The 14,520-nt window shown below is 41.7% G+C and overlaps 1 protein-coding gene across 1 annotated transcript in view; it reads right to left on the bottom strand.

Moving 5' to 3' along the window:
* The window catches only part of LOC126209823 (uncharacterized), a 419,427-nt gene extending 413,615 nt beyond the window's left edge, over positions 1-5,812 (bottom strand). The window contains exons 1-2 of the mRNA XM_049938955.1: positions 5,490-5,812; positions 3,929-4,479 (exon numbers count right to left, since the gene is read on the bottom strand). Of these exons, the coding sequence (XP_049794912.1) occupies positions 3,929-4,479; positions 5,490-5,812 (874 nt within the window). The remainder of the gene's footprint in view (positions 1-3,928; positions 4,480-5,489) is intronic.
* Positions 5,813-14,520: the final 8,708 nt, after the last annotated feature.

Raw genomic sequence — 14,520 nt, 5'->3', positions numbered from 1 at the left:
TATGCCAACATTACAGTACAAAGTTCAATACATCCAAGACATTGCTATGGCAAAACCATCCCTTATATAATTTATTACGGCAAGAATTGAACAGCAGAATCTGCCAGCGAAATACAAGCTTGTTCACAAGCTGAACAATGTGAGACTGATTTCACGTTTATAGTCGTGTTGTTAATATTCGCAGCTGCACAGAGATAGCAGGATATCAAGCCAGGAATGTATAGAGATACTGTCTTATCTCTTTTCCGGGGCAGGAACATTTATCTTTTCACATACATTATTAATCAAAAACATTATTCCCTAGTTTCTCTAGTCATGAAATGCAGCTTCTTCTGTAGTAAAGTTCTTTTAAAAGTCACACAACCTTCACATTTTTTCCCTGCTACCATTACGGCGACTGTAGGAACTTAACATCACACAGGTAAGCTTATTGAACACAGACATACCTGGACAGTCCTGAAAGCTTAGAACCATTTAACGGCACTCCTAATTAAGGGGATAAAGCTTCTTTGTTACGCACATCAACATTTATTTTAACTCTTAATGTCCTAGGTACGGTCTCGCAGACCGCTAGCGTTGTTACCCTTTTGGTAATGCATAGGGATGGGGTAGGAGATTACAGCGTTGAATAGTTCTTTTCCGAAGCTGCTGTGGTATCCTTTGTGAGTAGCCACTTGAATGTGACGTGAAGGTGTACTGTTTTAAAATGGTTTGAGGACAGTTTACGAAGTATGTGGGATTGGGGACGACGAAATTGAAAGTAAAGATAATTCAGAACAGCAACAGTGCGAAAGTGAAGACGAATTTGTTTTGCCACCTTTGAAAGCCTCGAATGAAATAACTGATCAAAGCGCTCAAGACAATTGTGGAGACAATCTTTAGGTACAGATTCTGCTAGAAATATATTTAGTTGTAACAAATACCGCTCGCCGTCGAAGTCTCTTCCAACGATGGACAGTGGCATTTTTCCGCATGTTGGGCATAAGTGGGGTGAATGTTCTGTTTTAGGACGCCAAAACAACTAAGGTCATACCCACCTATGGCAGAACCGTAGAACTAAGACGGAAAAAAAAGAGTTAAAAGCGACTACACGTTAACTCCAATTAAGGGAAGGAAAGACAGCTAAAACCCAGGACTGCCTCTTGATGTGAATGCGTTTGTCCTCCCCAATTCCTACAAAAACATACTCAGGTTAGTCGCTTCAAATTTTTTTTTTTTTTTTTGAAGAAACTTTAAACTCGGTAATACCACAGATAAACACGAGTCAACAACTATCACATAGTCTGTTAACTTCGTGTATCTATTCGCTGTGTTTTGCATGTAGCAGAAGCAAGACTAGAAGTCGTCGTAGAACGATTGGACCTGTGACCCAAAACAGAAACCAAGCGGGGTGGTGCAGTGGCTAGCACACTGGACACTGATTCAGGAGGACGAAGGTTCAATCCCGCGCCCGGCCATCCTGATTTATATTTTCCGTGATCTCCCTACATCGCTCCAAGCAAATGCCGGGATGGTTCCTTGGAAACGGCACGGCCGACTTCCTTTCCTAATCCGATGACCTCGCTGTCTGGTCTCCTCCCTCAAACAACCCAACACGAACCAACCAAAACAGAAGAGAAAGACGTCATATTTGTAACTGTTTAAAGAAGTCAATCTAGCTTGATTACTCTTCAAAAATTTCCAGCGAGTGCAAAGAAAACCTCTGAGAAGAAAACAACACTCGAAAATTACTAGTGTAACTTTCATTACGTGAAAGTTTAATGGGAGTTTCGTATTTTTATTATGACGTGTATAACAAAAATACAGCAAAATGTAAATTATGGGGTCCAAGGTACGACACTTTTCATAGCATTGTCGCGTAATATGTTCTTTTTGTGGAATTGTTTTCTTTAAATGCGTTTTTTCGTAAAAACAAGCTTTAAAATTTATTTGAATATATTTCATGTGTTGTATTAATGTAACCTTTTACATAAAAAAACTGAACTGTTTCACTGAAACAGCTGACTGAAGTTTTCTAACGTTACTTAAACATAGCGGTCTGTTAGACCGCACCTGGGACAGACGGTGACAAAAAAGTGATCTCGGAAGATATGGGTTAACATTCACGTAACATTCATCGCAACTTTAACTTTTGAAGTTTAATGTTCGTCGAAGTAAATCTGATTTTAAATTTTTCTATCTTTATTTTTCTGTCGCCATATAAGACGAAGGAAATATTTCAGAATTCGAATCGAGAACAGGTGCCGACATGAGTAACGTAGAAGTACATAACCTCGGAGTAGTGAAGCAACTCAAATCACTTAATAAAAGCAAGTCTTCTGGTGCAGACTGTATACCAATTACGTTCCTTTCCGAGTATGCTGATGCATTAGCTCCATACGTAACAATCATATACAACCGTTCGCTCGACGATAGATCCGTACCCAGAGACTGGAAAGTTGCACAGGTCACACCAATATTCAAGAAAGGTAGTAGGAGTAATCCACTAAATTACAGGCCCATATCGTTAACGTCGATATGCAGCAGGATTTTAGAACATCTATTGTGATCAAATATTATGAATTACCTCGAAGAAAACGGTCTATTGACACACAGTCAACATGGGTTTAGAAAATATCGTTCGTGTGAAACACAACTAGCTCTTTATTCCCATGAAGTGTTGAGTGCTATTGACAACGGGTTTCAGAACGACTGCGTATTCCTGGATTTCCGGAAGGCTTTTGACACTGTACCACACAAGCGGCTCTTAGTGAAATTGCGTGCTTACGGAATATCGTCTCAGTTATGTGACTGGATTTGCCATTTCCTGTTAGAGAGTTCACAGTTAGTAGTAACTGACGGAAAGTCATCGAGTAAAACAGAAGTGATTTCAGGCGTTCCCCAAGGCAGTGTTATAGGATCTTTGCTGTACCTTATCTATATAAACGATTTGGGAGACAATCTGAGCAGCCGTCTTCGATTGTTTTCAGATGACGCTATTGTTTATCGACTAATAAAGTCATCAGAAGAGCAAAACATCTGCAAAACGATTTAGAAAAAATATCTGAATGGTGCGAAAAGTGGCAGTTGACCCTAAATAACGAAAAGTGTGAGGTCATCCACATGAGTGCTAGAAGGAACTCGTTAAACTTCGGTTACACGATGAATCAGTCTAATCTAAAAGCCGCATATTCAACTAAATACCTAGGTACGACAATTACGAACAACTTAAATTGGAAAAAACACACAGAAAATGTTGTGGGGAAGGCTAACCAAAGGCTGCGTTTTATTGGCAGGACACTTAGGAAATGTAACAGACCTACTAAGGAGACTGCCTACACTACGCTTGTCCGTCCTCTTTTTAGAATACTGGTGCGCAGTGTGGGATCCTTACCAGATAGGACCGACGAAGTACGTCGAAGAAGCTCAAATAAAAGCAACAAGTTTCGTATTATCGCGAAATATCGGAGAGAGTGTCACAGAAATGATGCAGGTTTGGGGCTGAAAATCGTTACAAGAATGGCGTTTTTCGTTGCGACGGAATCTTCTCACGAAATTTCAATCACAAACTTTCTCCTCCGAATGCGAAAATATTTTGTTGACACCGACCTACATAGGGAGGAACGATCACCACGATAAAATAAGGGAAATCAGACATCGTACGGAAAGATATAGGTGTTCATTCTTTTTGCGCGCTATACGAGATTGGAATAATAGAGAATAGTGAAGGTGGTTCAATGAACCCTCCGCCAGGCACTTCAAATGTGATTTGCAGAGTATCCATGTAGATGTAGATGAAGAGATCGGTCGGTTAACTGAGAAGTTGGTGCTTGTGTAGCTGTCGCAAATTTGTTCCAGCAAAAATGTGTGTACAGGCTACAAAGAGGAGAACGCACACTTTGCGAGCATCGCGCACAAGACACACACACACATTGTCGGGCGGACTCACCGACTCCGTAGTCACCGATGACGAGCAGTTTGAAGAGCAGCTCCCGGGTGACGGGCGCGGAGCCGTCGGAGGAACTGCTGGAGGAGGACTTCATGCCGCCGCGGGGCAAGAGGACTTCCCTGGTGACGGGACGGTCGCGCTCGGTTCGCCCACCTCGCTGCAATTCGACGGCGCGCCTTGCCTCGTAGCGGCGCTTCCACAGCAGCTCGCTGCGCCGGGCGCGTCTCCGCTCTCGCCGCGTCTCGTAGCTGAGCAGCAGCTCCCCGGCCTCGTCCTCCTCCTCCGCTTCGCCCCTCCCACAATCGCCGCCAGCCAACCGTTCGCGACCGCACTCGTCGGCGAACTGGACGCTCTTGCCCGCTGCAGCGGCGGCGGTCGCGCCGGTGCTGCCACCTGGCGACGAGTCGGACGAAGTACCAGAAGCGTGACGCACTCCGGCCGAACAGAGGTTGCCCATGACACCTGGCGGCGGGTTAGCAGACTCGACCGTCGCTGCTTCTGCCGGTGTCTGCGAGTCGCCGACCGCGTGTTCACCGACCGGTGACGCCCCCCTGTGGCGTACACGGGAATTACAATCGAATGTTTATTCGTTACTTTCAGTTCGTATATCATATTAAGATATGTAAGATATTTCAAGGGGCAGCTACGGACTCCTTTTTTTTCTTCTCTCTCTTCCCTCAGGATGGGTTGCACTTTTTTTATTATTATTTCTACAAAAACATCAAACTTAAATGTAACAACTACACACTTATAACTAAGAATATGGAGGGGAAAATGTCTACTTTGGACAATGCATACTAATCAGTCTGATGAACAAGGTACTCTTTGGGTACGTCATTTTTAACACAATAAACTGCCTTACAAATAATGTATGTTTAGAAAAAAGAAATCTTTAATACAACCAACATATATATCATATTGCTCTTCATGACACAATCCAACTACTAAAGCAATATTTATTTCGGGTTCCTACATCCTAGTTTTGAAAGAGGGGGGGTGAGAAAAACATACCTCAAGATTGCTGCAATGTAGTGGATGATGAGTTACAGGACAAGAAAATTAACCACCACATACAAGTAATAAGTTGCCTTTTCTGTACAGGAAGATTACAGAATCACTCCTTTCCCATTTAGCTGGTCAATATTACACATAATCGAAATTCTTTAAGATCAGAAATAAATACAACTGAAATGTGTGAAAAGTCGTTCACAGAGAGGTTTTAGTAACAATTCTAAAAAAGTCAGCATGAGTTGTGAAATGTAAACAAAGATCGAAATAAGTGTATCAGGTAAGAAACTAAGAGAAATTGGAAAACTCAAATGAGAATACTTCAAATGAGGATACTTCTGGCGAAAGTATTCACTGTAGGTGAAGTGCCCTCTGATACCCGTACAATAACGCAACCGATAAAGTGTTGGCAAAATGTTCGCGGTACTACGGTGAATGGTGCAATCGTCGATGACATTCCCACAGGTAGGCCATGTACTGCACGGCGTCACTGAGTTGTAACTAAAAAACGGCGTAGGCAGTGCGTCCCAGTAGCCAGGCCACGGCGCTGCACTTCGTTTTTGGGTGCAGTTTGAGGCCAGGAAGGATGATCCACATTGGTGTCACACTGGAAGGTGCAGTCTGGTTGATAAGCCCCACCATCAATCGACACTTCTCCCATACTCCCCACACGTAGCGGCACGCTGTACGGTGGTCTCTGGTGTCGGCAGCTCCACACTGGCTGCACGCGATCGTCTGGCTGAGGTGAATGTCTGCTAGACGCTGCTCAGTTGGAAAGATGTCACTGACGACTCTGTACCACAGCGACCTGATGTCCGACGGCAGGAATGGGTTGTTAATATTAGCCCATACCTGCTCCCAGACGACCGATGGCATCCGTATTTCCAGTTTGTGCGGTGGTGGACAGCCTAGGAGAGCTTCATAGATCCGCCCAGCCGACGTATTCCGATCTGTAGCCGCCTCCAAGACATAACTGCGTGCGACATAAAATTCCCTGACATATGACGTCTTGTAGGGGATGCCCACTACGGAAACTGGAGCGCATTGTGACTGAGGCCGGTATCGATCCAATATGGCTGCCGTTGTCCCGTTCGGGTGGTCGTGACCACAATTTATTGGTTATGAACTGTAGATTGAAACTGAAGAAACTGCAAAAAGTTGCGTATTTAAGGAGTGGGACCTGGATAAACTGAAAGAACCAGAGATTGAAGAAAGTTTCAGAGAGAGCATTAGGAAACGATTACCAAGGACGGGCGAAAGAAATACAGCAGAAGAAGAATGGTTAGCTTTGAGAGATGAAATAGTGAAGGCAGCAGAGGATCAAGCAGGTAAAAAGACGAGACCTAGTAAAAATCCTTGGTTAACAGAAGAGATACTAAATTTCAATGATGAAAGGAGAAAATATAAAAATGCAATAAATGAAACAGGCAGAAAGGAATACAAACGTCTCAAAAATGAGAACAACAGGAAGTGCAAAGTGGCTAACCAGGGATGTAAGGATGTAGAGGCTAGATAACTAGGATTAAGATAGATACTGACCACAGGAAAATTAAAGACACCTTTGGTGAAAAGAGAACCAGTTGTATGAATATCAAGAGCTCAGATGGAAAACCTGTTCAGCCACATCTACATGGATACTCTGCAAATCACATTTAGGTGCCTGGCAGAGGGTTCATCGAACCACATTCTCTATTATTCCAACCTGGTAAAGCGCGCGGAAATAATGAACACCTATATCTTTCCGTACGAGCTCTGATTTCTCTTATTTTATCGTGGTGGTCGTTCCTCCCTATGCAGGTCGGTGTCAGCAAAATACTTTCGCATTCGGAGGAGAAACTTGGTGATTGGAATTTCGTCTGAAGATTCCGTCGCAACGAAAAGCGCCATTCTTTTAATGATTTCCATCCCAAATCCTGTATCCTTTCTGTGACACTCTCTCCCATATTTCGCGATAATACAAAACGTAATGCCTTTCTTTGAACTTTTTCGATGTACTCCGTCAGTCCTATTTGATACGGATCCCACACCGCGCAGCAGTATTCTAAAAGATGACGGACAAGCGTAGTGTAGGCAGTCTCCTTAGTAGGTCTGTTACATTTTCTAAGTGTCCTGCCAATAAAACGCAGTCTTTGGGTAGCCTTCCCTACAACATTTTCTATCTGTTCCTTCCAATTTAAATTGTTCGTTATTGTAATACCTAGGTATTTAGTTGAATTTGCGGCTTTTAGATTAGACTAATTTATCGTGTAACCGTAGGTTAACGAGTTCCTTTTAGCACTCATGTGGATGACCTAACACTTTTCGTTATTTAGGGTCAACTGCCACTTTTCGCACCATTCAGATATTTCTTCTAAATCGCTTTGCAGTTTGTTTTGATCTTCTGATGACTTTATTAGTCGATAAACGACAGCGTCATCAGCAAACAACCGAAGACGGCTGCTCAGATTGTCTCCCAAATCATTATATAGGTAAGGAACAGCAAAGGGCCTATTAACTCTACCTTGGGGAATGCCAGAAATCACTTCTGTTTTACTCGATGACTTTCCGTCAATTACTACGACCTGTGACTTCTCTGACAGGAAATCACAAATCCAGTCACGTAACTGAGACGATATTCCATACGCACGCAATTTCACTACGAGCAAAGAAGGGAAAGCAGAAAGATGGAAGGAGTGTATTGAGGGTCTATACAAGGCCGATGTCCTTGAGAACAATATTATGGAAATGGAAGAGGACGTAGATGAAGATGAAATGGGAGATATGATACTGCGTGAAGAGTTTGACAGAGACTTAAGTTGAAACAAGGCCCAGGGACTAGACAACATTCCATTAGCACTACTGATAGCCTTGGGAGAGCCAGCCCTGACAAAACTTTACCATCTGGCGAGCAGGATGTATGAGACAGGCGAAATGCCATCAGACTTCAAGAAGAATATAATAACTCCAATCCCAAAGAAAGTAGGTGTTGACAGATGTGAAAATTACCCAATTATCAATTTAACAAGTCATGGCTGCAAAATAATTACACGAATTCCTTACAGACGAATGGAAAAACTGGTAGAAACCGACCTCGGGGAAGATCAGTTTGGATTCCGTAGAAATGATGGAACACGTGAGGCGATACTGACCCTACGGGGTATCTTAGAAGATAGAATAAGGAAAGGCAAACCTACGTTTCTAGCATTTGTAGACTTAGAGAAAGCTTTCGACAATCTTGTCTGGAATACTCTCTTTCAAATTCTGAAGGTGGCAGGGGTAAAATACAGGGAGCGAAAGGCTATTTACAGTTTGTACAGAAAGCAGATGGCAGTTGTAAAAGTCGAGCGGCACATAAGAGAGTGAGACGGGGTTGTAGTCTATCCCCTATGTTATTCAATCTGTATACTGAGCAAGCAGTAAAGGAAAAAAAAAAGAAAAAATTCGAAGTAGGAATTAAAATCCATTGAGAAGAAATAAAAACTTAGAGGTTTGCTGACGACGACAGCAAAGGACCTGGAAGAGCAGTTGAACGGAATGGACATGTCTTGAAAGGAGGATATAAGATGAACACCAACAAAGGCAAAACGAGGATAATGGAATGTGGTCAAATTAAATCAGGTGATGCTGAGGGAATTAGATTAGGAAATGAGACACTTAAAGCAGTAGATGAGTTTTGCTATTTGGGGAGCAACATAACTTATGGTAATCGAAGTAGAGGGGATATAAAATGTAGATTGGCAATGGTAAGGAAAGCGTTCCTGAAGAAGAGAAATTTGTTAACATCGAGTATAGATTTAAGTGTCAGGAAGTCGTTTCTGAAAGTATTTGTATGGAGTGTAGCCATGTATAGAAGTGAAACATGGACGTTAAATAGTTTGGACAAGAAGAGAATAGAAGCTTTTGAAATGTGGTGCTAGAGAATAATGCTGAAGATTGGATGGGTAGATCAAGTAACTAATGAGGAGGTACTGAATAGAATTGGGGAGAAGAGGAATTTGTGGCACAATTTGACTAGAAGAAGGGATTGGCTCGTAGGACATGTACTGCGGCATCAAGGGATCATCAATTTAGTAGTGGAGGGCAGCGTGGAGGGCAAAAATCGAAGAGGGAGACCAAGAGATGAATGCACTAAACAGATTCAGAAGGATGTAGGTTGCAGTAGGTACTGGGAGATGAAGAAGCTTGCACAGGATAGAGTAGCATGGAGAGCTGCATCAAACCAGTCTCTGGACTGAAGGCCACAACAACATCATATTAGTTGATATCTGGCTTGTAGCATAAAACAACCCAAATTAAAGGCCTTACAAACATGTCAAGGTAGCTTCTTGAAAAAAAAAAAAGAAAGAAAAAAGGGCAGACACTTTTAAATTTGCGTTCAGATAGAAATTTTTGTATATCTTCAGTTATACTACTATACTCTGTTCATCGTAAGAATAAATGGCCGCGAGGGATTAGCCGAGCGGTCTCAGGCGCTGCAGTGATGGACTGTGCAGCTGGTCCCGGCGGAGGTTCGAGTCCTCCCTCGGGCATGGGTGTGTGTGTTTGTCCTTAGGATAATTTAGGTTAAGTAGTGTGTAAGCTTAGGGACTGATGACCTTAGCAGTTAAGTCCCATAAGATTTCACACACATTTGAACATTTTTTTGAAGAATAAACCTGAAGTAAACAAACACAAAGGCAATAATGATTGGTTGAAGCCATAGCACACGTACGCTGGTGTTTCGCTGTTGGAAGTAGGTCCTACTTATGTGTTAGATATATTATTGCTAAGTTATGTTGAATGAGAATCTAAGATATTCCATTGTATTAACAGCCTTCAACGTATTTCTTCGTCACGATTTAACTATGTTGTTTTTATTTCAAAAATGGTGTGCAGTCAGCCTCTGTACTATTGTGCTCTGCATGTCGTGCCGTTGATACGCAGTACGAAAATGGCTGAGGCTGCTCCCCGCTTCGTAGTGAAACACGCTAGTGGAGAACGGTTAAAAAGTACCGACAAATAGGTTGTTCTTAATGGTTTTCATGAATTTACGGAACAGAAATCGGCTTTGAAGTTTTCCGAGGTACCGTATTTTATACAGCAGAATACGCAAATGCGTTGGATATGTAGCGTATTCGATAGCGTTTTAAATTGATTAGCGGTTGTATTCCATGAGCGCTGATTCGTATCTCGCCTTCGATATCCCTTTTTTTTCGTTCAATTTGAAATACCTACATATCGTAATTGTAACATTCATTATCATTTTTATGAGTAATGCACGTCTTCTTGTTCCTATTTACACAGTGCACGCAAAATTCCTGTTTTCATTTCAAATATAAATTCTTAATTGTCGGTGTTTTATGAAAGAGTGTTAATAAAGGTTGCTTAAGTTAAGAAAACATAAGAATTTAATTTTTAGGACGAAACCAAATACTGTTTATTCCGACTATATCCATTGTTTTACACCATAGATGTAGTCCCACACGAACAAGAGTGGTAAGTGTCGTATAAACATGAAAACAATCCTTTTCACAGCATCGAGCACACCGTACAAATGTTGGATTTTTACATTTGCCATTGTACCATTACAATATGAACCTAACAGAAGTGATCTGGAGCCCAGTTAAGGGATTTGTCGCGAGAAATAACAAGACTTAAACAGCCGGACGTACTGGAACCGACGCACGCAGCTTTTCATGTGTCATTGTCTAACTCTAGCGGGATATAGAGCGGCCCGTCATAAAAGAAGAGGAGAAAATGCGGCACCTGGGTGGCTTCGGAGATTCTGTTGTTCATCGACTCGTTGTCAACGTAGCAGATGACAGTTCCAGAGCTGAAATGTATCCGTTGGATTCGGATAAGGAGGGAGCTAAGAGATTACCAGACGGCTGACTGTAATTAATACTTTCAGTGGGTTCGGTATTCAACAATATGGTGAAATCTTTACAGTATGCTTTTGAGTCGCACTCACCTCGCTCAGAAAAATTACCTTGTTTGTAATGAAAGTTCTCTGTTGGATTCCTTTCATGTTAATTTCTTATATCTGTTGTCATTTACGTCATAAATTCCACTTCTAAATTTACTGTGGTGTTTCTGACTCTATCTGGGAGGAGACTGAGCAGTGGAACGTGTTACTTTTACACATAAACAAGAACGATCTGTCACACTACTACACTTTAAAACACAGTTTATATGTAATTCATGCCACACAGACTCATATGGAACCTACATGCACTTTCTTTTATAAAGTGTATACGATAAGATACTGTCATCCCCCTTCCCTTCTGTGTGAAAGGATGAATGAGCAAATATATTTCTAGTTGCGTGCTTGATGGTAGCAAACAAGCCTGTCTGCTAGAGAACAGTAGGACCAACGTCGGAACAGGTAGCTGCACTTTCTAAAAGCAAAGAGGTTTCTATTATTGGTATGGTCCTGTCCGACCCTTGTCATGTTGGTATAGGAAGCTGCCTCTTTGGTCACTTCCGTTTGTATCTGTGAGGTAACCTCGGTAGGGGCCCACGCCAATCTGTCTGCGGCGAGTGTCTGAAGTGATAAGATCTCCGGCTAAGCGCGTCTCTGCTAAGTCCGTAGGACAATGGATTTCTTAAGTTCAGCCTAACTGAAAATTTAATCACCTTTGTTTCAGGTTTAGATCTAAAATATCTTATGTTATCTTAAATTGCAACGCAGTGTAGTTCGAGTGTGAAGTCCAGAATATCTTCCAGTAGTTGCTTAGTCACTACTCTGTGAGCAAAGTGGAACCACATGTTGATGATCCGTAACTCTAACTAAGATCATCAATCTTAAATGCGAATGTGCGTCAGATTATAATGTCTCGTCTTGACAATATTTTTCAATATAGCAACTTCTCTTTATGTTCAACCCACGTGGAGTGTACTTTGCGAGACCAGTACCACGTGTTTATATAATTGTTTGACCCTTCAGGTTAATGGTATGACGATAGTAACCAGTTCGAGGTTTTTCTTTTCGATGTAATTTATTTTAATTCTCAAAATTATTCTGGAGTTACACTGTTTGTGTAAACCAAGTTGACCACGTGAAGCATGTAGTGTAATCATCAAAGTAGCCCGCAGCTATTCTTTTCGAGAAGATTTCAAAGACAATTAGTATGAACTTAGTATACCAGTGTGTGGTAATTTCATGATGTGCAGGATTGCGCTATGACCGTAACTTCTTTGGGTGAAAATTGGATCGGTTGGTTGTGGTTAATTTCCTCTTGCATATGTTTCAACGTTCTTCGTGTGTTATTTTATGAATGCAGTGCTGTATGCAGTCTCCCAATCTTGGCTCCTAATTTGATGCGTTCCGTATGATTACAAACTCACATTTTCACAATCCTAAATAAAGCACCAGTTTAGTTATGAATCAAGTTTAATATGCTGAAATTTTAGCGGTACAATGATCAATGTTAAAATAAATGTCTAAATATAAACTGATTTATGTCTTTTTATTTAAATTTTATATATATATATCACCGGTTGTCGTAAGATGACTATTAAAAGATTATAATTAATGTTAGTCTGGTTGGCAATTTGGTAAACTAGACTGGATACCTGGTGAAACAGCTGCTCAGTAATGGAAGGATAACTTCCCCATATAGCTCACAGCTTTTAACCCGCTTTTATTATCTTGAAGATCAGCACCGCTTTCAGAACAACTTAATGCACCAACATTACAGTAAGTTGTGATTTCTCATCGCTCTTGTTTGTAATTAGAATACTATGTTAGTTAAAAACGAGAGCATCTTTCGCTTTCTGTCAGCTCACCTTAAAAGGGTTTTGCCGAATATTATTTCATTCTTTTTAAAAATTAAATGACATTCGAGGCAATATTGTTTCTCTGTTAGTGGTCACATGATTGCCTGTTAGTTGGACCAGCTGGCTGGCCAATGTTGTCCAAGTTAAATATGCCGGTAAAGCTGTTGTCCTGCATTATCGCTCAGCCTATGTGCGTGTCACAGAACATGAAATGTACCCTTACGGTCGTTTTTGACTGTACTGGACAGAGTTTGGCTTCCGCTCCACGTGAAGCGAAATCCAATGATAATCAAGCAATTGCGGAAGAATACATGCTGTAATGTTTACATCAGGTTTATTCTCGTGATGAAAAGAGTGTAGATACAATTTGACACGTAATCAGTTTCTCTATAAAATTAGTTAATATCCTTGAATAAGTTCTACATCCACCACTCCTTTTAAGGCTGCGTTCACAGTCGATCCGTTATTGGTGGATTTCATCGATCTTTCAGCTACGGGCGCGTCCGCTCCCAGTAGCTGAATGGCCAGCGCGACTGAATGTCAGTCGTAAGGGCCCGGGTTCGATTCCCGGCTGGGTCGGAGATTTTCTCCGCTCAGGGACTGGGTGTTGTGTTGTCCTAATCATCATCATTTCATCCCAATCGACGCGCAAGTCGCCGAAGTGGCGTCAGATCGAAAGACTTGCACCCGGCGAACGGTCTACCCGACGGGAGGCCCTAGTCACACGACATTTACATTTACTACGGGCGCGGTCAGACTACAGCGGATGCTATCTCCCGAACGTACAGACTTCGGACGACAATGACTGATATCCAAATCAGTTTGTTTTCTTCGGTAAAATCGACCGACGCGAAATACAGAGCGTGAGAAACTGATAAGTTTAGTCCACGGAAGAGTGAGTTTGTGGCATCCTGAGGATAAAAATGTCTTAATCGGGATATAGTTCGGAATCTATGGACTCAAATCGCAGGTTCATTCGACACCTCAAACGGCAAAATCTTCATCTGAAACTTTAGGCATAGATTGTAACCTCGAAAATTAATTGGTTCAAGTGAAGAAGGTGGCGTATCTTATATGCTTATATCTACCGTACTGGATCTTTTCTGTGTTAGGTTGTCATTATTGGTCTACATATTATTATCACTACTTACTGGCGTTTTATGCCAGTAGCGTAGCGATACTGTTAATATGAAGTGCTTTGCAAATGTGGTATACGATACGTATTGCCACTTTTAAGTGCTTTAGGTTTTCAGAGTATCTTAAGCTACACTTTATGCTTGCTTTCACTCGTGTGCTAAATCACAGTCACTAAAGGTTAATTGACCTACGCCAGCACAGTTAAAATAATTATAGCGAAACAGTGTGTTTATAGCTTGCTTTTCAAATTCACCACGAATTATCTCGAGTATGTAACAGAAAGTTTCTCCCGTCATATATTCATTAAACTTGTCCCGTTATTCCGATAAGTGAGGACAGAGTATATAGTACTTGCCACGTTCTTTACGAGACAGGAAAGCTGATTCACATGCATTCGGCGTCTCTTTCTACACCTACATCTACATCTACATCCGTACCTGACGGTGTGTGGCGGAGGGTACTTTGAGTACTTCCATCGGTTCTCCTTTCTTTGCAAATGGCTCTGAGCACTATGGGACTTAACTCTTCTATTACAGTCTCGTGTTGTTCGTGGAAACAAAGATTGTCGGTATGCCTCTGTGTGGGCTATAATCTCTCTGATTTTATCCCCTTGGACTCTTCACGAGATATACGTAGGAGGGAGCAATATACTGCTTGACTCCTCGTCGAAGGTACGTTCTCGAAACTTCAACAAAAGCCCGTACCCAGCT

Source organism: Schistocerca nitens, chromosome 10, assembly GCF_023898315.1.
Source record: "Schistocerca nitens isolate TAMUIC-IGC-003100 chromosome 10, iqSchNite1.1, whole genome shotgun sequence".
NCBI classification, from domain to species: Eukaryota; Metazoa; Arthropoda; class Insecta; order Orthoptera; family Acrididae; genus Schistocerca; species Schistocerca nitens.
Note: the sequence above shows the minus strand (reverse complement) of the source record. Positions and strands in the feature narration are given on the sequence as shown.